The sequence below is a fragment of the Typopeltis vanoorti genome, chromosome 4 (genome assembly GCF_054136105.1).
Source record: "Typopeltis vanoorti isolate ZY-2024b chromosome 4, IOZ_Tvanoo_1.0, whole genome shotgun sequence".
Lineage (NCBI taxonomy): Eukaryota > Metazoa > Arthropoda > Arachnida > Uropygi > Thelyphonidae > Typopeltis > Typopeltis vanoorti.
In genome coordinates this window covers 169,533,664-169,558,209 of record NC_143552.1, presented here as the reverse complement: position 1 = coordinate 169,558,209, position 24,546 = coordinate 169,533,664, and the positions used below count along the sequence as shown (strand labels likewise).

Sequence of the window (24,546 nt, the reverse complement as noted above, 5' to 3'; positions counted from 1 at the left end):
AATTAGATGTAATAGTAGAGTTACTGAGTGATCACTTTTCAAAAGTCTATCACCCAAGTGAGGATATCTCTATACCTACAGCAATACCTAATGTGAGAATTGAAGCTAAAGAATCAGAGGTATTAAATATATTGCAAAACTTAAATGCAAACACCGCGGTAGGCTTAGATGGAATATCAGCTCGGGTGTTGCGTGAATGTGCAAATGAATTGTCAACCCCTCTCACCTGGATATTTAACTTAAGTTTGAACTCTGATATGGTCCCTAGGGAGTGGAAGTTAGGCAAAGTGGTTCCTTTGCATAAGGGTGGCTCTAAAACTGCGGTATTGAATTACAGACCAATCACCATCTCAGGAGTAGTGGTAAAAGTATTGCAAAAGTTGGTTAAAGACAAAATTCAAGAATGGGTGGATCAGGATATGATACTCTATAGAGGCCAACATGATTTTGTTAAAGGTAGATCCTGCCTTAGCAATCTATTAACTATTCATAATAGAATAACATCTGAGTTGGACAAAGGAACTGGCTACACAGTGGTACTTCTGGATTTTGCTAAGGCTTTTGACAGGATACCCCATAGAACACTGTTACGCAAATTGGAGCAGATGGAAATGGATATTAAATTGGTGATATGGATAGGAGAATGGCTCAGGGAGAGATACCATAAGGTGGTGTATGGAGGAGCCGAGTCCAGAATGAGGCAGGTGACCAGTGGTGTGCCTCAGGGCTCTGTGCTTGGGCCAATGTTGTTTAATTTGTATATAAATGATATAGGAAACGGCTTAAAGGGAGATATTCAGTTGTTTGCTGATGATGCAAAGTTGTGTAGTGCAATAAAAAATCAAGCTGATGTTGAAAGTTTGCAGGAGGATTTAAATAAGCTGGTAAAATGGGCAAAAGAAAATGGATGTCAGTTCAATGTGGAAAAGTGTAAAGTCATGCATTTTGGGATTAAAAGATTACCAGCTGTGTACTACATCGATGGAAAGGCACTCCAAGAGATTGATGAGGCTAGGGACTTAGGGGTATTGGTAGATAGGGAGATGAAGTTCAGAGGACACATTGCTAAGGTGTCCAAGATTGCACATAGGATTACTTGGTTGAGGAACACACTGACATCCAGAGATAAAGAGGTTATTATTCCCCTTTATAAAGCATTGATACTTCCACATTTGGATTACTGTGCTCAGGTCTGGTCACCTGGATTCCTTGGAGATGAGGAGGCTGTGGAGAGGGTTCAGAGAAGAGTGACCAAGTTGGTGAGTGATATAAAAAATGCTCCCTACATTGATAGATTGAGAGCTTGTGGATTGCAGAGATTGGTTGATAGGCGAAGAAGAGGGGATATGATAGAAACATTCAAATTACTAAAAGGTTTTTATAGGATTGATGCAGGGGAAATGTTTCAGCTGTGTGATAGTGATGGAAGAACAAGAGGTCATCTCTGGAAATTAAAGAAGAGTGTGGTTAACAAAGGTGTCAGAACAAGGTTTTTTGCCTGGAGGGTGGTGAATGAGTGGAATTCATTGCCTGACTTAGTTGTGAGCTCTTCGTCTGTAAATGAATTCAAGAAGAGATATGACAGATATTGTTTTGCTAGTTTGGGTCTCCCGCGATGAGTCTACTGACTCCATGGAGATACCCGTAATAATAATAAATAATAATATTTTTTGCTTGGTGAGTAGTGAATAAACAAAATGGGTCTCCACAGGTAGTCAGTGTGTTCTGTTAGCGAACAAGTTTAAGGAAAGGTTCGAGGAGATGGTGTGAATATTGATTAATGTGGGTCTTTTGCGATGAGTGGACTCCATGAAAATGCCCATAAATTATAAAGAAAAAACTGCACGTAAGTTAAATTCTGTGGGTATATTTTAATGCATAAAATTCAAAATAGTAATAGAATATAAACATTTTATATCTCTTACCTAACAAAATCTGACCACTTTTCAATTATTTCCTTCGGTTTCAAGTTAACATTAATGATGCCAACATAAGACTGCTAGAAAACAAAACTTTCATGTGAAATATTCACTCAGCTATTTGAATAATCTCTGCCTATATTTATCAACTATTCATTATAAAACAAATGAAAAAAAAAAATAATAATAATTGAAAGTGTTTATTATTAACTCAAAATTAACTCAGATTTAGTTCGTTTGTACAGATCTCCCAAAAGTGGACTATTTCTAAGATCAGTACAGGCAAACTTCTACTTATGAACTTTCAAGATACAAACAGTTCTTATTTACAAACATTACATGGACTAATCAAATGCAACTTAATTCATTTACAAATGCAGAACAATCCTAAACTAAGAACATTTTACATTGTTTGAAGTTCAAAGACATTTTAAAGTGCAAAGGAAAATGTTTACTCCAGTAATTCTTTGTCCTTTTGATGCCATATTGAATATTCTCTAGTTGCTGAACATATTCCACATGTTAATAGTGTGCATACATTTCAAGGGTAATATTTTTTTTTATAACAAACTTTTATTGCAAACATAATACTTTTGTATTAATTAATGCAAAATTAATAACTTTATATTGGTCACGTACCAAGAGTTATTACACACACTGTGCTTCATTTCTTTCCATGAATGAATGAACCAAAAAGGACAGTATAATTAATCTAATTAAAATAAATTTTGGAATTATTAATTTTTTACTATCCTTGTATTAAGGGAATTTATTTCAGACACAAAATTTTATAATGCACCTTATGAAAAGAATAAATTTAACTGAAGAACATTCAATTTACAAACATTTCCATGAATGCATTCAGTAAGTTTGAGTTCGCCTGCACTCTGACCCTGAAAAGTTACGAAAACCTAGACAAGCAAAATCAGTGATGTGTTGATAATGTAGAAGTGTATTTTTCAATGGAAATTTATCTTTTTGTATGCTGAATATCTTTTAAGCTTTTCCTATATGATAATCTCACAAGTAGATAGAAAACTAGTATATAGCACATAAAAAAGTATGGACAAGCAGAGGATTAGATAATTGAAGAAAGCTTGCTCTAGGGTACTTGAATTATTATTTTTTTTTAACTTCCAAGGACCATATGCTTTGTTCAAGCTGTTTCAGCCACCAACAAGCAGTGATCTCACAACCAGGCAAAGAAAATCATCTGTTACAAAGACTGAAGTGGAATTTGAAGCCAAAGGTTGTTGGCTAATTACTGTAGAGATATTATCTACTTTGCCATTCAGACTAACATGTTATTAGGAGTGTTTTCATAGAAATTACAAAGAAAACTTCCATATTTCACCTACATACCAGAAAATTGACTTAATGAATCAATAAAATCTTCAAACATTAATGCAACAGCTCATCCAGGAACTTAAAATTCTTGCTTAAAAGTATCTGTAAATATGCTTGTCTTGCTCCTCGATGTCAATAACTGTCTAACTGGCATCTCATTCTAGTGGCAGTGATTTCCACAAGAAAATTAATAAATCATTTGTTTGAACAAATGAGATAAACATACTGAACATGAGCATCAAGATGTGATGCAATGGTCACATCACACTGCAGTGATACAAGGCAATGCTTAGTGCAACAGTTGTGTTTGCAAAACATTCTGTAAAAAGTAACTGACTTAATCAGTAGAAACTCTGTCTCATAGAGGTTTGCGTAACTTAACTGTATCGGTAATATTCAGTCATCATGGAGGTCCACTCAGCAAAACTTGACATGAATGAATGTAATGCAACAGAAATTTGAATACAGGAATGAGATTGTCACTAATTATATTGCAGATCTCAGAGGTAGGGATGGCTTGAAATCAAGTCCTAATTATTTGTGATCTGCTTGAAACAAATTGGTGAATATGTTCCATCCATATTCTTAAGATTTTTTATACAATGAAACAAACCTGTGGTGAATTCAACACTAAAAAAAAGTATTAACCACAGTGATAAGTTTTAATACGTAAATATTTCATCCCAAGTATCTTGGAACATCCTCAGTACATTAATTCAAACAACATACAGTTAGGGCGCATGATTACAACGGAATCTCAATATGCGTGCAGTAGCATGTTATAGAATTAAATTAAAATATAACTGGAAAAAAATAAAATAAAAAAAATTCTAGGAATTCCTAAACGATTTAACGATGCCAAATTTTTGAGATGGATGATGAGCGGAAGAATTGTGAATGTAGCGACCTGAAAATGTGCTTGCGATAGACAGATGTGGTGATGGAACTTTCTTTAAAACTTATCGCTGTGGTTAGTATGTGTGTTTTTTTAGTGATGAATTCACCACAGGTTTCATTGTATAAAAAAGTCTTATTCCTTCACGGGGAACTGACAGCACAGAAGACTGATTTACTAGGCAAACTTCAATTGAAACAGGGTAAGCTACGTGCTAGAATCTCTTTTTTAAAAAAGTGCAGACATGATAAACTCATTCCAATGTTTGCAAAACTAAAAGAAGTCATCAAATCTCCAAGTGCTCATAAAATCTATCAGAAAGCAAGTCATTCCTTTCTACTTAATCAGTTACGAGTTTCTAAACATGAATTGGCAAAAAATAATTTAAAAATTACAGAACTAGAAGCAGAATTGTCAAATACGTTAAATCAGGAACCGCTACAATTGATTATCAGTGTCTCAAAAATTTCAGGGATAAAAGCATTTGATAAAAGTAATATTAATCAACATAAAAAATACTTTAACTTGCTAAATCAATCTAAGAAGATTACTAACAAATTACCAACGGAAAAAAGGTGGTCAACTTATCTAACCGTCCACTAATAACAGATGAATTAAATGTTCTAGCAAGAGGTCATAAATTCGCAATTTCACCTAAATGTTTTCCATATTTAGATTTTATATCTAACGTTGAGAGAAACATTGGCCATCTTTCCAGTATTGAAGCCAAGAGACTTCATTTTAAAGTAACAAAAATAATCTATGATGCCAAACCTTCTGACTTAAATATCCCACCTTTCTTACTAAATGACTTAAGGAAATTACAACGTACAATAGAATATACATTAAATTAAACTTTAATATATTTCCTAATATTTTGGCAACGTCACATTGCCATTTTCAAAGGATCTTACAATAAAGACAATGTGCACACAGTAAATGAGGAACGAAGCAAGGAAGCTATGGTTTTCCTAAACGCTCTGATGCCCCCTAGTGGGCTAACTAGGTATTCTTGGCCATTGGGCTGAAGGTCTACTGATGTAAGCCTCCCAAATTTGGGGCGGTCTCATTCCCTCCCCAAAGCGCTCACACACTATACCGGCAACACACCATCACACATAAAAAACTCATCTCACTTCAAAGCCAGCAGAGAAAATCTTACACTCCAACATACTGACATAATGGTCAGTTTTGACGTCTCCTCCTTATTCACAAATGTCCCACTCAAGGAAACAATAGAGCTAATCCAAGCTAAATTCCCTCCCGATATCTCAGTCCTATTTCAGTTCACAATGAACTCAAGCTACTTCATTTGGCAGGGAAAATTCTACAAACAAATAGAGGGGACAGCCATGGGTTCACCACTCTCCCCACCCTTGGCCAATTTCTATATGGAGACTTTTGAAGAGAAAGCCTTAAACTCTGCCCCACAAAAACCAACCATATGGCTTCACTACGTTGATGATGTGTTCGCTATTTGGCCACATGGCTCTGATACACACCTCTCCTTCTTAACACACTTAAACAACCAACACCCCAGAATTAAGTTCACCCTGGAAAAAGAGGAAAACAACAGCCTCCCTTTCCTAGACACACTAGTCACCCGCCAGCCTAATGGAACCTTGGTTTTCTCAGTGTATAGAAAACCCACCCATACAGGCAGATACATTCACCAACATTCCCACCATCTCCCTTCACAACAATATGGAGTTGTTAAGACACTATACAACAGGGCTAAACTAATCTGTTCAAATAACATTGCCCTAACCAATGAACTAAATCACATCTTCAACACTTTCTTAGCCAATGGCTACCCTACCGCCAAAAAATCCTAAAAATATCGAAACCAGTAAACCACAACCCTCCCCCTCACAACAAGGATTACTCTAAATCCATCACCATTCCTTACATCCGAGGCACCTCATAAAAAATTACAAAAATCTTAAAAAAACATGACCTCTTGTTACAGACCATACAAAAAATTCACCATCCCTTATCTGCTCCACTAAAGACCAACCACTCTCCCTAGACCAACCTAGTGTATACCAGGTCCCTTGCAGCTGTAAGTTGTCCTACTTTGGCCAAAGGCAGGACAGCGAATATCAGAATTTCAGAACACAAGGACTACATCCGGTTTCACCAATACAGCCGCTCTGGTCTTGCAGACCATGCTCTGGATACATGCCAGAGAATACGGTGAAAGAAAGCTACAATAGTACACCGTAGCAAGTTCAAATACGAGAGACTATTCATGGAATCAGCCTCAGCCCAAAGAAACATGCCAAACCTCAACAAATTTGGTTGCATGAGACTGCCCCAAATTTGGTAGGCTTACATCAGTAGACCTTCAGCCCAACGGCCAAGAATACCTACTTAGCCCGCTAGGGGGCATCAGGACTTTTAGGAAAACCATAGCTTCCTTCCTCATTTACTGTGTGCAGTGCCTGCGTGCACATCGTCTTTATAGTAAGTTGTTTTGAAATGGCAACGTGACGTTACTGAAATATTAGGAAATATATTAAAGTTTAATTTAATGTATATTCTATTGCACGTTGTAATATACTTAGGTCATTTAGTAAGCATGTACAACCAACATCTAGCCTTTCTACGAGAATTAAATATCCCACCATCAGAATTGAAAGTTCTTACCTCCTTTAAACGTAATAAAAACATAATCATCACCATAGCTGACAAAGGAAATACCACTGTCGTTCTAGATACCAATTCATAAGACCGAAAAATGAATTTACTACTCTGAGATCGAAATACGTATGCCAAACTGGATTATGATCCTACAAAAAGACAACTCACGAAACTAAATAAGTTACTTGATGAAACCTCTTCCTTAGATGAAGAAACAATTAAAACACTCAAGACACACCATGCTAGATCTCCTAGAATATATGGCTTACCTAAGCTTCACAAGAATAACGTTCCACTCAAACCCGTCGTAGATTCTATTAGCAGCCCAACTTACAAGTCATCAAGATTCTTATCTAACCTTCTTCGTCCTCACATAGGCCACTCAGCCTCATCAATTAAAAATTCCACAGAGTTTCACGCAAAAATAAAAGACATTCAACTGTTAAAAACTGACATGTTAATTAGCTTCGACATTGTCTGCCTCTTCACTAACATTCCCCATAAAGAAACAATAGAGTTATTAACTCAAAAATTTCCGTCTGATATTGTTGAATTATTCAAATTTGTTATTACGTCCGGTTACTTCACTTGGAAAGGTAAAATTGACAAGCAAGAGGATGGAACAGCAATGGAGTCTCCCTTATTGCCAAACATAGCAAAGCTGGTTCTAGAATACCTTGAAGAAAAAATTTTCATATTTGAACCCCAAACCAAAAATTTGGTTTGGGGTTCAAATGTGATGTGTTGACGACGTCTTTGCAATCTGGGATCATTCCGAACAAGAATTACACCTGTTTCTAGATAAAATAAACCTTCTTCACCCTCGCATCAACTTTACGTTAGAAAAAGAATCTTCACAGGGTATCTCCTTTCTGGATTTACACATTCAAAGAAAAGAAGATGGTTCCATCGGCACGTCTGTCTATCACAAGCCTACATTTTCAGGTCGCAACATTCACAATTCTTCTGCTCCATCATCCATCTCAAAAATTTGGCATCATTAAACCAGAGCACACAGATTCTGCTCCTCTGAAGCATCTCTAAACCAAGAACTAGAAATAAATCAAAAATATAGCCATACTAAATAGATACAATCTTAAAACAACTCAAAAGATCATCAGTCACTTCCCCACACATCAACCTAAACAAGAAGAAGCCCATAGGATTCTCATACCTTATGTCAACGGCATCTCCGAACATCTTTCAAAAATTATGAAGAAATACAATCTTGCCACTACCTACAAACCCATTAAGCAGATCTATAACTTGTTACCTTCTCCTAAAGACAAACTCTCACCTCTGATGTTACCTCGTGTGTATGAGGTCCCATGCTTCTGCAAGTTATCTTACTTTGGACAGACAGGTAGATCTGTTCAGAAACGGATTTTGGAACATCAGGACCACTTTCGTCTTTTCAAACCGCAGAAATCTGGCCTCGCTCAACACGGAGTTGAAAACCCAAACCATAGGGTCCATTAGGAAAAGACAAAACTTTTGCATAGCTCTTTATATAAACAAGAACGTTTATATAATAAAAGTGCTGAAGCCCTACTACACAGACCAAATTTAAACTGCAATGACGTTCTTGCTATTCCTAAAGTATGGGAAATTGTCACACAAAATTGTGTAAAATAATCTCTTAATATATCTATTTTTTTTTTTTTTTTCCCAAAGAAACGAAGATGGTTCCATCGCCATATCTGTCTATCACAAGCCTAGCCTACATTTTCAGGTCACTACATTCACAATTCTTCTGCTCACATTCCATCTCAAAAATTTGGCATCATTAAATCATTTAGGAATTCCTAGAATTTTTTTTTTTCCAGTTATATTTTAATTTAATTCTATAACACGCTACTGCACACATATTGAGATTCCATTATAATCATGCACTCTAACTGTATGTTATTCCTAGTATTGTTTAAATTACTGTACTAAGGATGTCCCAAGATATTTGGGATGAAATATTTACGTAAAACTTATCACTGTTGGTTAGTACGCATGTTTTTTAGTGATATTCTTAAGATATTTAGACTATCATTACTGTTGAGATTGGATGGAATTTCAAAGGCTTCTTTAATCTGATTTCATACTATTTTGGTATAACAGAAAAAAAAAATGGTTTCTATGGTATAGTTATGTATGTGGAGAGGCAGTGCATGATCAGAAAAGTCCAATTTTCCAAATTACAAAATATGATATATCATTTGTGTTCCTTTTTTTTTTCAGATAAGACTTGTTTCACCTGCATATGACAAGATACAGGTACTATAGAATTTGGTACAAGTCAGGGGAAGGATACTCAGAGGAGTTGAATAAGTTATTAATTTTTTTAGGGAATTTAATGGTGGGAATTAAATTGTAGTAACTGTAGTATTCTGTTAATTTTCTGAGATAACCCTTTGTATGATTTGGCTATGACTGTACTCTAAACCATTTTATTTTCAAGTGTAAGCTTTATGAAAAATTTTGATTACATTTTTGCTATAACCATACTTGAAGGCTTGCACATCACAGCAAATTGCTATTGTTCTATTTTTGAGAGGGTTAATGATACCAACTTTTTGTGTTGAGTGGTTGCAAGAGTGTGTGAATATATTAGTCAACATGTAGGTTTGAGGTAGAATAAACACCACAAACACCTAGCATGGAAACTGTCATTTGTCTTTCTTATAACTTAAAATGACAAAACATTGTAGCTTTATTTCAATTTTATGTTTTCCAAACAGAAATTACTAATCACCCTATTCAAAGTCTTATGTATTCAGAAGTTCTCTTGGATTGTTATTTATGAACATTTTATTAAATCATTCACTTGGATTTGTAAATGTTCACGTATTGATATTATAAAACCTTGGAGTCCTGGCAGATCTACTCTTCATTTTCCCCATAGCCTCACAAATTTCATGTCACTGTGATTTTATACACTCACATATGCCTATCTTGATAACTAATAATTAAGGAATTGACAGCGTACACTAGAAATATAAATTAAATCAACTTTAATATATATTTTCCGATATTTCGGCAACGTCACGTTGCCATCTTCTTGGGAACTTAAAATAAAGACAAGTGCACGCAAGTACTACATAACAGCAAATGAGAAAAGAAGCGAGGAAGCTACCGTTTTCCTAAAGTCCTGATGCTTCCCCTGGTGGGCTATATTGGTAGTTCTTGGCCTTTGGGCTGAAGTTCTTCTGATGAATGTTTCCCAAATTTGGGGCAGCCTCATGCATCCAAATTTGTTGAGATTTGGCATGTTCTTAAGGGCTGAGGCTGATTCCATGAATAGTCTTTCATATTTGAACTTGCTGCGTGGTACTCAATCATAATGACTACCCAGGTAAGCTTAAGGCTTTACTTTTAGATCGAGCTACTTACCTCCCCAGTGAATACAATCCCACCAACTCACAAGTTAGAAAACTTCATAGGCTCCTTAAGAAGGTCACTTTTTGGCCTGTGGAGATTACCAACAGATTAAAACCATATAACTCTAGATCCCCCACCCCCCATATATAGAGGCTCCCAAAAATACATAAAGAAAATGTGCCATTACGTGGATGGCACTGATTCCCCCACTTACAAACTAGCCAAACGTTTAGCCAATGTGCTCTCACACTATACTGGCAACACACCATCACACATAAAAAACTCAGCCCACTTCAAAGCCAGTAGAGAAAAACCTTACACTCCAACATAATGACATAATGGTCAGTTTTGACTTCTCATCCTTATTCACAAATGTTCTCCTCAAAGAAACCTTAGAGCTAATCCAAGCTAAATTTCCTTCTGATATCTCAGCCCTATTTCAATTCACAATGAACTCAGGCTATTTTGTTTGGCAGGAAAAATTCTACAAACAGATAGAGGGGACAGCCATGGGTTCACCACTTTCCCCACCCTTGGTCAACTTCTTTATGAAGACTTTTGAAGAGAAAGCCTTAAACTCAGCCCCACAAAAACCCACCATATGGCTTTGCTACGTTGAAGTGTTCGCTATTTGGCCACATGGCCTGGATTCACTCCGCTCCTTCCTAACACACTTAAACAACCAACACCCTAGAATCAAGTTCGCCCTGGAAAAAGAGAAAAACAATAACCTCCCCTTCCTAGACATACTAGTCACCCACCAACCTGATGGAACCTTGGTTTTCTCAGTTTATAGTAACCCCCCCCCATACAGGAAGATACATTCACCAACAATCCCATCACCCCCCCCCTCACAACAATATGGAGTTATTAAGACACTATTCAACAGGGCAAAACTAATCTGTTCAAATGATCAAGCCGTAACCACTGAACTAAATCACATGTTTGACACTTTCTCAGGTAATGGCTACCCTCCCCCCGAAAAAAAATTCAAAAAATACTTAAACCAGTTATCCACAACCCCCTCCCCCTTTCACAAAAAAGATTACTCTAAATCCATCACCATTCCCTATATCTGAGCCACCTCGGAAAAAATCAACAAAATCCTAGAAAAACATGACTTGACCACTTGTTACAGACCACATAGAAAATTGGCATTCCTTATCCGCTCCACTAAAGACCAATCACTTACCCTAGATCTACCTGGTGTATACCAGGTCCCTTGCAGCTGTAAACTGTCCTATTTTGGCCAAACAGGAAGGACTACATCCAATTTCACCAGTACAGCCACTCTGGGCTTGCAGGCCACGCTCTGGATACTCACCACAGAATAAGGTGGAAGAAAGCCACAGTAATACACCGCAGCAAGTTCAAATATGAAAGACTATTCATGGAATCTACCTCAGCCCTTAGGAACATGACAAACCTCCACAAATTTGGATGCATGAGACTGCCCCAAATTTGGGAAACATTCATCGGAAGAACTTCAGCCCAAAGGCCAAGAACTACCAATATAGCCTGCCAGGGGGCACCATCAGGACTTTATGAAAACGGTAGCGTCCTCGCTTCTTTTCTCATCTGCTGTTATGTAGTACTTGCATGCACTTGTCTTTATTTTAAGTTCCCAAGAAGATGGCAACGTGACGTTGCCGAAATATCGGAAAGTATATATTAAAGTTGATTTAATTTATATTTCTAGTGTACGCTGTCAATTCCTTAATTATTAGTTATCATGTTTAACCAGCATATAAGCCTTTCTACAAGAAATATGCCCATCTCATTTCACTTTTCAAAAGAACTTCATGACTCCATGGTATATATTATAATGTTATTTCTCTGAACAGATTAAAACTTTAATTACATACTATAACATGCACTAGAGGTCAGTAATACAAAGTAGCTGCATATTTTGTTAACCATTAATTAATACTGATTCATAAAGAGCAACATGAAGTAAATGTTTATCTACACCACACAGATAATCATTTCTAGATTTTAGCTAATGCTTACAATCCCTGTAGAATAGAAAAATACTGTGTCCTCCCACCAATGCACAAGTTCAAACCAACGTAAAGTTAATTGAAATATCTGTGGTTTAATCAGTCTTTAAATTTAATGTATGTTAAATTTATGTAGATACACAAAATATTATATAATCATTAATAAATTATTAATAATAAATAACAAATATGCTCTTTGCACCACTTTTTTTTCTTTTTTGTAAACTTCAATGATTTCTCAGCATTTTTACAAGTATGTTTGCCAGTGGCATCAGTGTCCATTTCAGTTGGATGTGCTGTCATGACTTATGCAACCTAAGTACAAAATTCATGTCAATTTGACCATATGATTGCATTTTAATTGATATATGAAAGTTTTAAGACTGTATAGCACATCAGTAATCATTTTAATTGGTCTAGTGCAATTAATTGTAGGATAACTTTGAATAATTTATCAATTAATTGTAACGAAATCTGTGCAGAATGGGGGATAATGTGCTCGTTTTAAGATATTGTATATTAGAAAACAATAATGAAGGAGAATGCTATATTTGATCAGTATATTTGAATTACTCAAAGGTGTAAAATTTGGAAGAGGAGGACGAGGTTTATCTCCTTTGACTACAATACTGTTTCCTATTGTAAATATGGGCAAAAAAGTTATAAATTTATCAAAAATTATATATAAAAACTTGCCTACCATGTGTCAGTTCACACTTCGCACATGCAAAACAGATGAAGCTCAGAAAACAAAAACAGCAACTCATGACAACGTTCAACTGGACTGGCTGACAACCAATCACAGCCTCTACATGCTATTGTCTCAGAGCTCACCCTGCCTCGCCTTCTGAGCAGTTTAAAACTACTAGAATGATAAGATTTGACCCACTGTGCCATCTGTACATCTTTTCGAAGTGCTCAAGAGGTGTAGACATTTTGAACGCACACCGGGGCTATTAACGTGAATGTGATGCAATGTTTAAGAGTTGAAAAGTGTCCTCTTCATGAAGCATTACTATATTGTGTTTAATTTTAGGAATCATGCAAAGTATGGAAATAATTAGGGGAATCTTTAACAGGAATAAATGCAAAAATATAATATCAGTGATATTGATATTCCGTGGATGAGTACCACACAGCTAGCACACCCAGAATATTTGCCCCTGATGTTTACATAAATAATTACCTATAACACCATCATCAAATTCCTAAGAAGTATCCTCAAAAGATGCACAGGATACTATGATGGAATTATATGAAAGCTTACATTATTATTATTAAGGAGTCAAAAGACTCATCATAGGAGACCCACTCATTAACACAATGCCTATCATACATCTCCTTAAACCTATTCACTGTTGGGGCACTCACAACCACCTCTGGCAATCCAGTTTCATCACTCCCCAAGAAAAGAACTTAGTTTGCACACCCTTACTAACACTCTTTTACACAACTTCTAAGTGTGACCCCTTGTTTTCCCCCCCTACTCCCCATGTATTGAAAAATTTCTTCTGTCAATTTTATAGTATCCCTTTAGTAACTTATAACTTTCTATCATATCCCCTCTCCTCCACCTGTCAACTAAACTCTGCAATCCAAACACCTTTAATCTATAATCATAGGGAACATTCCACAGGCTGTCACTGGCTTGGTCATCTCAGAATTCTTTCCACTACCCCTGATCCCCAAGAAACGCAGGTAACGAAATCTGTGCACAGTAGTCAACATGTGAATCATTGCCTTATAAAGAGAGATACTAACCTCCCTATCTTTACTTGTCAATGTGTTCTTCAGTATTACAAGTAATCCTCTGAGCTATTTTGACAACTCCTGCAATACGTCTTCTGAATTTCAAATCTCTATCCACCATCACCCCAGATCCCTAGCCTGTTTCCTATAAACTAATACCATGGATGATATGAAGAGTGTAATCTTTTCATCCTGAGCATTACCTTACATTTTACAACACTGAATTGAAAATCAATGTCCTTTACCCACACTGCCAATTTATTTGACGAACAACTGAATGTCCTCCTTCAAATCTTCTGCTATATCGGTAATGTTAAAGAGAAGTGGTCCTAGTACAGAGCTCCATAGCACTCCATTAATCAACCTCATTTGCCTTGATTTCACTCCAACACACACCACCTTCTGATGTTTATCAGCCCCCCCTCCAATCCATGCAGCCATTCCCATTTGCTCCAACTTATTTGACAAAATACCATGTGGTATTCTGTCAAATGCCTTTGCAAAGTTCAGCATTATCATGGTGTAGCCATTTCCTTCATCCAATTCAGCATTGAAACAGCCACATCTGGATTACTGTGCTCAAGTTTGGTCCCCTGGGTTTCTTAGGGATGTGGAAGCGGTGAAGAGGATTCAGAGGCAAGTGACCAAGATGGTGAGTGGCCTGTGGAATGTGCCCTATGAGGATAGATTGAAGGTGTGTGGATTGCAGAAGTTGGTTGATATGAGGAAAAGAGGGATATGATAGAAACATTTAAGTTGCTTAAAGGATTTTATTAGATGCAGGGGAAATGTTTCAGCATTTGGCCAGAGGGACCAAAACAAGGGGGTCATCCCTGGAAGTTGAATAAAGGTGTGGTCAGTAGGGGTGCAAGGACTAGATTTTTTGCTTGGAGAGTGGTGAATGAGTGAATGGAATGGGTTGTCAGAGTCAGTTGTGAGTGCCTTTTCTGTTAATGGGTTCAAGGAGAGGTATGATAGAGTGTGTGGATAGATTGGGTCTCCTGCAATGAGTCTTCGGACTCCATGGAGATGCCTGTATAATAATAATAAATTACAGAGGCTGAACCACCCTTTTACAAAACCATGCTGTCCCCTATAGGATATCATTCCAATTCATCCATTGCTAAATTTTATTTTTAACCAACTTTTTCAATACTTGATCCACTACTCCAGACATACTAATTGCTCTTTAATTTGCTACTTTGCCTGGAGCTACCTTCGTGTAATGGAACTCTCTTATCCCTTTCCACTTCCTTGGAACCTTACCAGAGCTTAGATTCAGATTAAACAACTTTGTCAGAGGCACTACAGTTCAATTGCACATTCTCATAGCACACAAGCTAACATAGTATTCAGGCCCACTGCTGTATTCACAATTCACATTGACTGTTTTCATATGAACACATAAGAACATAGTCATAGTTGTATGTTCCCATGAAGATGACAATGTGACTTTGCCAAAATACAAGAGGTATTTATTAAAGTGTCTTTTAATTAATATTCTAGTATATGTTGTAAAGTCCTTAAATAATTTAATAGTCATGTGTTACCAACGTATGAGCCTATCTACAAAAATTGACTGTTTTCAATATACCGAGTACCACCAGTTCATCCATGTCAATGCTCACATCAGTCTGTCACCTCAGTAACTGCAAAGTCACCACCTCTGATGTCCATCATCCACCCACCCCCTATTCATGCAACCAGTCTCATATCCAATTCCCATTTGCTCCAACTTATATATAATAGTTTTCCATGTGGTATTCTGTCAAATGCCTTTGCAAAGTCCAGCAGTATCATGGTGTAAGCCATTTCCTTCACTCAATTCTTCTGTCACCTTATCATAAAATAATGTAAAAATCCATTACATTCTATCCCTGGATGATATACCCTTGCAAAGCGATCACTTAGTAACTGAACTATTTCTTCTTCTGTCACTTTCCTACCATCAGCACTGAGTAAAGTTATCTTTCCATAATCCTTTCTCTTACATGCTACATAGCAAAAAAAAAAAAAAAAAAAACTGTTTTGGATTAAGTTTGAATTAAGTTTGTTCTACTTAGATAATTTTCTCTCGAAATCTGATTTAGCCTTCCTTACCATACTAGTTACTCTTCTTGCTTATATTCCTTCCACAATATATATATATATTTTTTTTTTAATTTGCAGCTCCTGCTTTATATTGCTTATCATCCTTAATCCCTACTCCGTTTATCTGCTTAACCCAGGGTATGCACTCTGATACTGCCTCACTCAAACAACTCGGACCACTTCCCATGCACTAATGACATTCATTCCATGTAGTTTCTTAAGCCATGGCAATGCTACAAGTTGCCTCCTAAGTTTGTCATAATCACCGGCTTGTAGTTCTGCATAAACCCTTTCTTGACTGAAATTTCCACATGCTGAGCAACCTTCCAGAACAAAACTGCATCGTCACTTTCCCTGCTCAGAGGTAGAGTAGCTACTGAAATTATAGCTAGATCTTCTGATGCTATTACAAGATCTAATACTCTAAAACTCCTGGTCCCTTCCATCACATGCTGTTTCAGGTAATTATCCCTTAGTAAGGTAATTATCCCTTAGTATAAATTCCATTTCCAATGATTGCAGGCCGAGCAATTACAGTGGTATCTCGCTAATCCAAACCTCTTTAGTTCAAACCCTCCAGTAATCTGAACTGCGGTTTGAAAGAAAAAAAGTTTTATTTGTTATTTTTATTATATTATTATTTTGTGTACTATTATTTTTGCCTCCAAACTGTACTCTATTGTTGCAACCAATGGATCAGAACATAATACAATCCGTTGAATTAAAAGATCGTAAAGACCTGCTTTTAAATGTAATTTCCCAAAATTATGATGTTACCACATCAATAAAAAATATAAATTTGAAGGATGTAGCATTCTCAATTGATGTTGCTTGGGAATCCTCAAACCTGAAGCAATTCGAGTATCATGGAGAAAACTGTGGCCTTCTAGAATTTACAAAGATAACTACGGTGATACACAAAAAGCAGAAATTCAAAACGTGCATAATTTGGTTAAAAATATAAATCCAAATGTTGAAATTTCACAAACAGATGTTACAGAATGGATTACAGGTAGAACCGAAAGTGAATTCGAAATCAAATCAGATGCTTAAATTATAAATATGACGCTACAGAATGAATTAGCAGACGATGATGACAATAAAGAATTCAAAGAAAAAAAAGTAAAACATGAAGAGGCAGTTGACAGTTTTAATATGTGTATAGAATGGGCTAATCAGAATATGCCACTCCACAAAGTTTTATTGCTAATGCAGCTCCGAGAAGAAGCATTCGAAAAAAGTTCAGCTTCCAAGAAGCAAAAGAAAATCAGTGACTTTTTTTTTACAGAGAAATTAAAAAAAAAAACTTTTGTGTGTTATTTTGTGAAACTTTGTTTTGTGTGTTGTGTACAAGAAAGTGATATTTTTTATGCAAATTAAGTTATATACTGAACTATGCAATTCTATTAAATCAAAATCCTCAAACAATAAAGATATATACAAACTAAAGTTTTTACTAAAATAAATTTATATTACTTTTTAAGTTTTACATTACAGTACATGAGCTTTTCTTCTATGAGTTACTTCATTTATTTCCAGAATTAAATTGATGTACCACTAGAATCTGATAATTTTTGTCTTAAACGCCAGTTATTGTTGTCTCTTAGGCGAAAATTCACTGATCCGAACTTTTCGCTAATCAGAAAGAGCACGGTTTTTATTAGTTCGGATTACCGAGATACTACTGTATCACCGGAGCCTCACCATAGTTGAAACCTCCAATGATAATTGCTCAGCCTGCACTCTCATAGAGTGCTAATCTGCTGATGCATGTTGTCCACATTTTCTTCTGGACCTCCAGGCCTATATTTTGTCCCTTTGACCTATCTCACACCAGTAAACTTCAAATGAACCATTTCCATCAGATCTATTTAACTTACATTTTTGTTTGTTGAAGTTCTTCAGCTATCATTAATAATACTCCTCCACCTTCCCTATTTCTTCTATCTTCTATGAAAATACAATATTCATTACATTCTATCCCTGTAACTACACCATTCTCTGACAATGAGGTCTCACTAATGCCAATAATTTTTGGCCAAGTTGAGCTGACCAATGCTTAAAATTTCTCTCCTTTATTTCTGATACTTCAGATATTTGTATACATGCATTTCAATATCCCCTGCAGCTCACCTTACATAATGTTATTACCTGTCCATTCAGATTTGAAACTTGGGAAAATGAACCCAGCACTTCATAATCATTCCTGCACTTATACTTATCTATCCCAGGGTGGCTAAACACATGTTTGATTACTTCCCCTAATATCTCTAGTTTCCCGGGTTTTGAACTTCTAACCTCTCACTGAACAACATTTTTTCCAAGCACCTAACTCCAAAACCATTTTAAGTGCAGCCCATCAGACATATATAGGTTCTTACATCCATCAAATTCGCTCAGCATGTTCATAAACTGCACACCATTTCTTCTGCAATCTCATTGACAATCATGACCCTTCTCAATTCTATTCTATCATACTAAGACAGCAAACTCACAATCTTTACTTTCTTACCCTTCATTATTGCATCTTCTAGCAACTCTTTCATATCTTCTCGCCTTTCAAATCATTTGTGCCTGCCAAAACAATGTGTTTGCTTCTTTCCTTTGCAAACTTAAAGTTCACTAACATCCTTTATCTTTGCACCTGGAAAACAGGCTTTCATCAGAATGATATAATCACGTAATCACAAGAAAGATATTTATTTAACCAAATATTTCGGTCTGGAAATAGCAGACCATCGTCGGTGGTATTACAAGAACAGTTTAAAAAATATACAAGCTAGAATACTAACAATAGATCGTTGAAATTAGAACATGCCGCGTGATGTTATATCACTAAGTATGAAACGAAATATTTTGAAGTAGAAACATGATTGAATTTGCTATTAAAAAAAAAAAAAAAAAAAAAAAAATTAATGGGTAATCTTGATTAGGCTTTCCCAGATTTTTGATATAGATATGCAGTCATTACGATTCAGGTTGGGATGATGGAGCAAGGCCTCCACGCTTTCCTTGAACAAACGTTCGAACCTATAACGGGATCTATGTAAGAGGCGCGTTTTGGACCAAAGGATGCTGTGGTCAGTTTCAATCCCGTGTTGAGCCAAACCAGACTTTTCAGGTTTATTGTGAAGAATGGATGATTGATGTTCTTGGATTCTTTTTTCAAGAGAAAAAAGAATCCAAGAACATCAATCATCCATTCTTCACAATAAACCTGAAAAGTCTGGTTTGGCTCAACACGGGATTGAAACTGACCACAGCATCCTTTGGTCCAAAACGCGCCTCTTACATAGATCCCGTTATAGGTTCGAACGTTTGTTCAAGGAAAGCGTGGAGGCCTTGCTCCATCATCCCAACCTGAATCGTAATGACTGCATATCTATATCAAAAATCTGGGAAAGCCTAATCAAGATTACCCATTAATTTTTTTTTTTTTTTTTTTTTTTTTTTTTTTTTTAATAGCAAATTCAATCATGTTTCTACTTCAAAATATTTCGTTTCATACTTAGTGATATAACATCACGCGGCATGTTCTAATTTCAACGATCTATTGTTAGTATTCTAGCTTGTATATTTTTTAAACTGTTCTTGTAATACCACCGACGATGGTCTGCTATTTCCAGACCGAAATATTTGGTTAAATAAATATCTTTCTTGTGATTACGTGATTATATCATTCAGTCTTATGTCGCAAGTATCCTTAAAACAACAAATGCTTTCATCACTTTCTCATTAAATATACCTCTTATCACCAAATCCCCATACAATGCTATCTCTTATCTCCCAGTTTTTCACATTTTTATGCTTTTCCCATTCACTTTCTTTCATTCTCTGTCCTACATTACTAATTTTCTACTGACAATTTCCATCCAAATTAATATTACCTTTCAGGACTAATAGTGACAGGCTCTTATATTTCAATCTTTTAAAGCACTTCTCATTGCATTGATCCATCTACAACTTGGGGTTTTTCCTCAAACTTGGCATCATATATCTGCTTTGTTATTCATTCATCTCCCTATCTGTTTAAGTGACCATACTATCCATTTCTGAATGCTAAGTGTCAAGTTTTTTCCTAATATCATTATTTTTAATATGATTCAGCATTGATTCCACATCTGTTCACTACCCTAAATTTACCAAGAACTCTCATATCTGTCTTCAGTCTTTCCTTTCCTTCATGCTTACACAGTGATCACAATACATTATGAAAAATTATGGAGACAACTATAATTTGTTGTCTCCAACAAATTATAGTTATCATCTGGAGCATACACATATATACAAAGAAACAAGCTGCACTACAATTTACATAGTTTGCCAAAGTCAATGACTAACTCTTACAACAATTATTGGCCTGACCTCTGGAAAAAAAAAAAAAACCTTCACTACATCAGAGCTAGAGTCCTATTAATCTTATCTATTAGGGTACAAAATACAAAATTAAATTTGGCCTGGAGAGCAACATGTTTATCATCATCATCAAATTCCTGCCATGTACCCTCAAGGTGTGTACAGGATATGAGTGTACTACATGAAAAAGTTACATCATTACTAACTTCCTATCTACAATTATCCTCCAAATCAGTCTGTTACTTGTCAAGACTCCAACATTATCAGATCTTATATTTCTATCGTCTAAGGCACTTTGTACCGTATCAATCCACCTATATCTTGGTCTTCCTCAGGATCATTTTCCTGCCAACCTGGCAGAGAACACTTGTTTTGCTAATATTTTCTCTCCCATTCTATTTAAGTGACCATACCACCTGAGATTAGCTCTGCTAATGCATTCCTGGGTGCTGACAATGATAAGTTCTTTCCTAATATCCTCATTTTTAATATAATATTGCCATTGATGCCATCTGTTCACACCTCTAATCTTTCTCAGGACTCTCATATCTGCAGTCTAGTCTTTGGTCAAGTGTTTTACTTCTGACCCAGCTCTCAGATCGTTAAAACTGGATTGAACACTGTCTTGTATACAGCTAATTTAGTTCCAACTAATCTCTTTCTTATTCCATATGAATTTATTCAATTGACTTCCCACCATACCAGCTTTGCTGATTCTGTTGTCTATTTCTATATTTAATTTACCATCTTCAGGAAAAATCGTGCCTAAGTAGCTGAAATGTTTTAATTGTTCCACAGGTTCTCTATTCACAACACAGTTGACATTTTCAATGAATCTGCCTATTTTCACTGTCTTTGTATTTTTATTGCTGACCTTCATACCATATCTATTACAACAGTAATTCAATTTAGTCAGAGAATCTAGCAGCTTTATTTAGAAGTATAATATCATCCGCGTAAAGCAAAGAGCTGACATTAACATCTCCAATTTTGATATCATGTTTAATACCACTTTCCTTCATAATGTGATCCATATAGATAACGAATAACAGAGGGAATAATGTACATCCTTGTCTCACACCAGATTTAACATTAAACCATCTTCCTGTACTTCATTCAATTCTAACTGCTGACTTACAACTCAAGTAAAGACTAAGTATTGCTTGATATAATGCCCCATTGACACCATATAACTGCAGCGTATTGAATAGCTTCTCTCTTGGCACCTTGTCATATGCCTTTTCCAAATCGACAAAACTTAAATACAGATCTTTGTTATATTCAATTGCTTTCTCGACTATTTGTCGTAAAGTAAAGTTCTGATCCTGACAGCCTCTATTTGGCCTGAATCCAGCTTGTTCTTCACCGAGCTTTTCTTCCACAATTCTTCTCACCCTTTCTCAAGTATACTTGCATAGATCTTGCCAGGAACACTCAGTAGGGAAATACCTCTGTAATTCTCACATTCAGTTTTATTTCCCTTTTTATATATGGGTGCTATGAGAGCTCTACTCCAATCATCGGAAATTCATCCCTCTGTCCAGGCTTTCTGAACTATGCAGAGCAGCCACTGTAAGACTTTTATACCACCATACTTCAGCATTTCTGGTTGAATATCATCTACTCCTGCTGCCTTTCCACATTTCAAGCCTTTGATGGCTTTTTCTACTTCAAGTGTGGATATGTATTCCTGACTGCATGCCTGGTCAGTGTTTTTTACCACTGTGCTGTCATCACTGCTTGTTTCATTTAGCAGTTTTTCAAAGTAATTACTCCATACTTCAAGGATATCTTTACCTCCTGTTTTCATGTCACCTTTATCATCTCTAACGCCTTTTACAGCACTCTTTCCTCCATTCCTAAGCTTCTTCAACAACTCCACAATATTTTGCCACCTTCTTGATATTTATTTTCTACATTCTTGCCAAAGTCCTCCCATGACTTTTGTTAAGCTAGTTTTACACAGTGTTTAGCATTCTTGCATTTGTCTCTATATTCTCTAAGAGCACAAGATGACTTATTTGACAGGAACTTTTGATATGCTTTCTTCTTTTCCTTCACTGCCTCCTTAACTTCCTGTGTCCACCAGGGAGTTCTGATTTTTTTATCCTTGCAGACAACCTCACCACATGCCTCTCTGGCAGAATCAATCAATGTTTTCTTCAGAGTTTGCCACTGATTCTCAAACTCTTTCATTTTTTTTCTATAATCTTTCTGTATTTTAGTCTACAGTTCACATCTGAGAGCTGCTCAACTTTTATTCGCTTTAAAACTTTCTTACATGTTATTCTTTTCAATATGAAATTCAATTTTATCCTGCTCAAGACTAAATAGTGATCGCTTCCAATTTCAAATCCTCTGTACACTCTAGCGTCCTGCACCAGGGAGAAAACATCACTATCAACAATAACATAGTCAATGAGACTTTTCTTATTCCTTGCCTCTTCTCTCCATGTGAATTTGTGCACATTTTTATGTTGGAACATGGTGTTAGTCATAACCAGTCCATGTCCTGAGCAGAAATCCAACAGATATTTGCCATTATTATTAGCTTTGCTCTTTTCTCCAAATTTTCCCAAAATATTTTTGTATGTCTCACAATCATTTCCTACTCTGCTATTTAGATCCCCAACAAGGACCAACTTTTCCTTTTTCATTGTGTCAGTTGCTTTTTCTAAAGCCTCAAAAAATTCCTCCACTTCTACCTTAGTAGAACCTTCTGTGGGACCATAGGCACAAATAAGTCTCATTGTCCAGTTCCCCATTCTCATATTTGTCCACATTACTCTACTTGAGATTGACTGCCATTGAAGAAGATTAACCTCGTATTTTGTGTTGAATACTATGGCTACTCCTTCTTTTCCTTGATTGTCATTGCCTGAATATAACATTTTGTATTTATTGCTCAGAAAGATCTCACCAGTTTTGGTCTTTTTTGTTTCAGTCGCCCGTATTATGTCGATCTGGTACTTATCTAATTCCTCAGCTAGCTCCATTTCTTTGCCATTCATGCTTCTTACATTGATAGTACCGATCTTTCACTCTGGTGATGTTGAGTTGGTTTGGGGTTTGTTTTCAGATTTGTTCCAGTAGCTGACTTTTCGCTATTCGCCCTGGTTCCCTGGCGAAAACAACGGGGACCTTGTTTAACCGGGCGACGCCCCAGCCGGCATGAAATTTTGTCATGTTGTACCATCATTTTTTATTTTGGTTTAACCAATAAGAATACAATTTGTCAGCTAAATCCCAAATTGCCAGCCCATCCTCGTTCATTCAGTATCAAAGTAGATACCCAACAGGGTGCACCACGAGAAGGTGAGGATTGGACATTAGATCAGAAGCCCTGGTCGGTTCTCTGCATTCCTTTAAAGGCTATGTGGGGGTCTCCTCTTAGTTATACAGCTTTGACCCTTAAGCACCCCTAACATGTTTATATATATATATAAATTGTAAATTAAATTTGACCTGGAGAGCAACATGTTTATATACAGTAAACCCTCGATTTAATAAACTTCAGATTTAACGGACAAAATTTACGGTCCATATATCACATGTGAAAATTAATACCCTGCTAATTTTAAAATGCTTTTAACCAAGATTTGCTAATAATTAAATTACCAGGTTATTTTTTATTATTAATTTCCTGTTATTTTTAACAAATTTTGGCAAATAGGCCATCATATGTTGGAAAAACACAAAGAGTGAAAAAAAGACAGATTCACTGCTCTCATAAAACATGTTCGCCGAATGATTAGGACGTGATCACACTGTAATTGGTTCTTTTGTCGTGTGACTTTATGCAGAAATTTTATTACACACATTTTCGTAATTTTAGGGAATTAATTATAAAAAAACAGTACAATTCAAAATTTCAAAAAAAAAACTTGATAGTATTTAAGTTAAGGGATATTACATCCCATATTGTTTCTTAGCCGAATAAGAAACTCAGAGAATTTCATGCCGAAAATAGAAACTATATAAAGTTAGGTGATTTCAAGCGTAAGCAAATACCTGGATAGTGCAACACCTGACCCATTTGGTAGTGCAAACTGAGGCAACTCATAGTAAGGGTGGAGCAAGCTCCAATCACTATTCTTGGTATTTACCCATAATGTGAACTTAGCTCCTAGGAGCTGTATTACTGAATTGAAGCCTTTGGCTCTTCGTATAATTAAAA

At 36.1% G+C, this 24,546-nt stretch overlaps 1 protein-coding gene across 5 annotated transcripts in view; it reads right to left on the bottom strand.

Moving 5' to 3' along the window:
• The window catches only part of LOC150107839 (branched-chain alpha-ketoacid dehydrogenase kinase-like), a 309,936-nt gene that overhangs the window by 106,973 nt on the left and 178,417 nt on the right, over nt 1–24,546 (bottom strand). For 4 of the 5 annotated variants that reach the window (XM_090392088.1, XM_090392087.1, XM_090392091.1 and 1 more), the window contains one exon: nt 1,926–1,999. In XM_090392088.1, coding sequence (XP_090248214.1) covers nt 1,926–1,999 — 74 coding nt within the window. The remainder of the gene's footprint in view (nt 1–1,925; nt 2,000–24,546) is intronic. The other variant, XM_090392090.1, reaches the window with a different exon arrangement.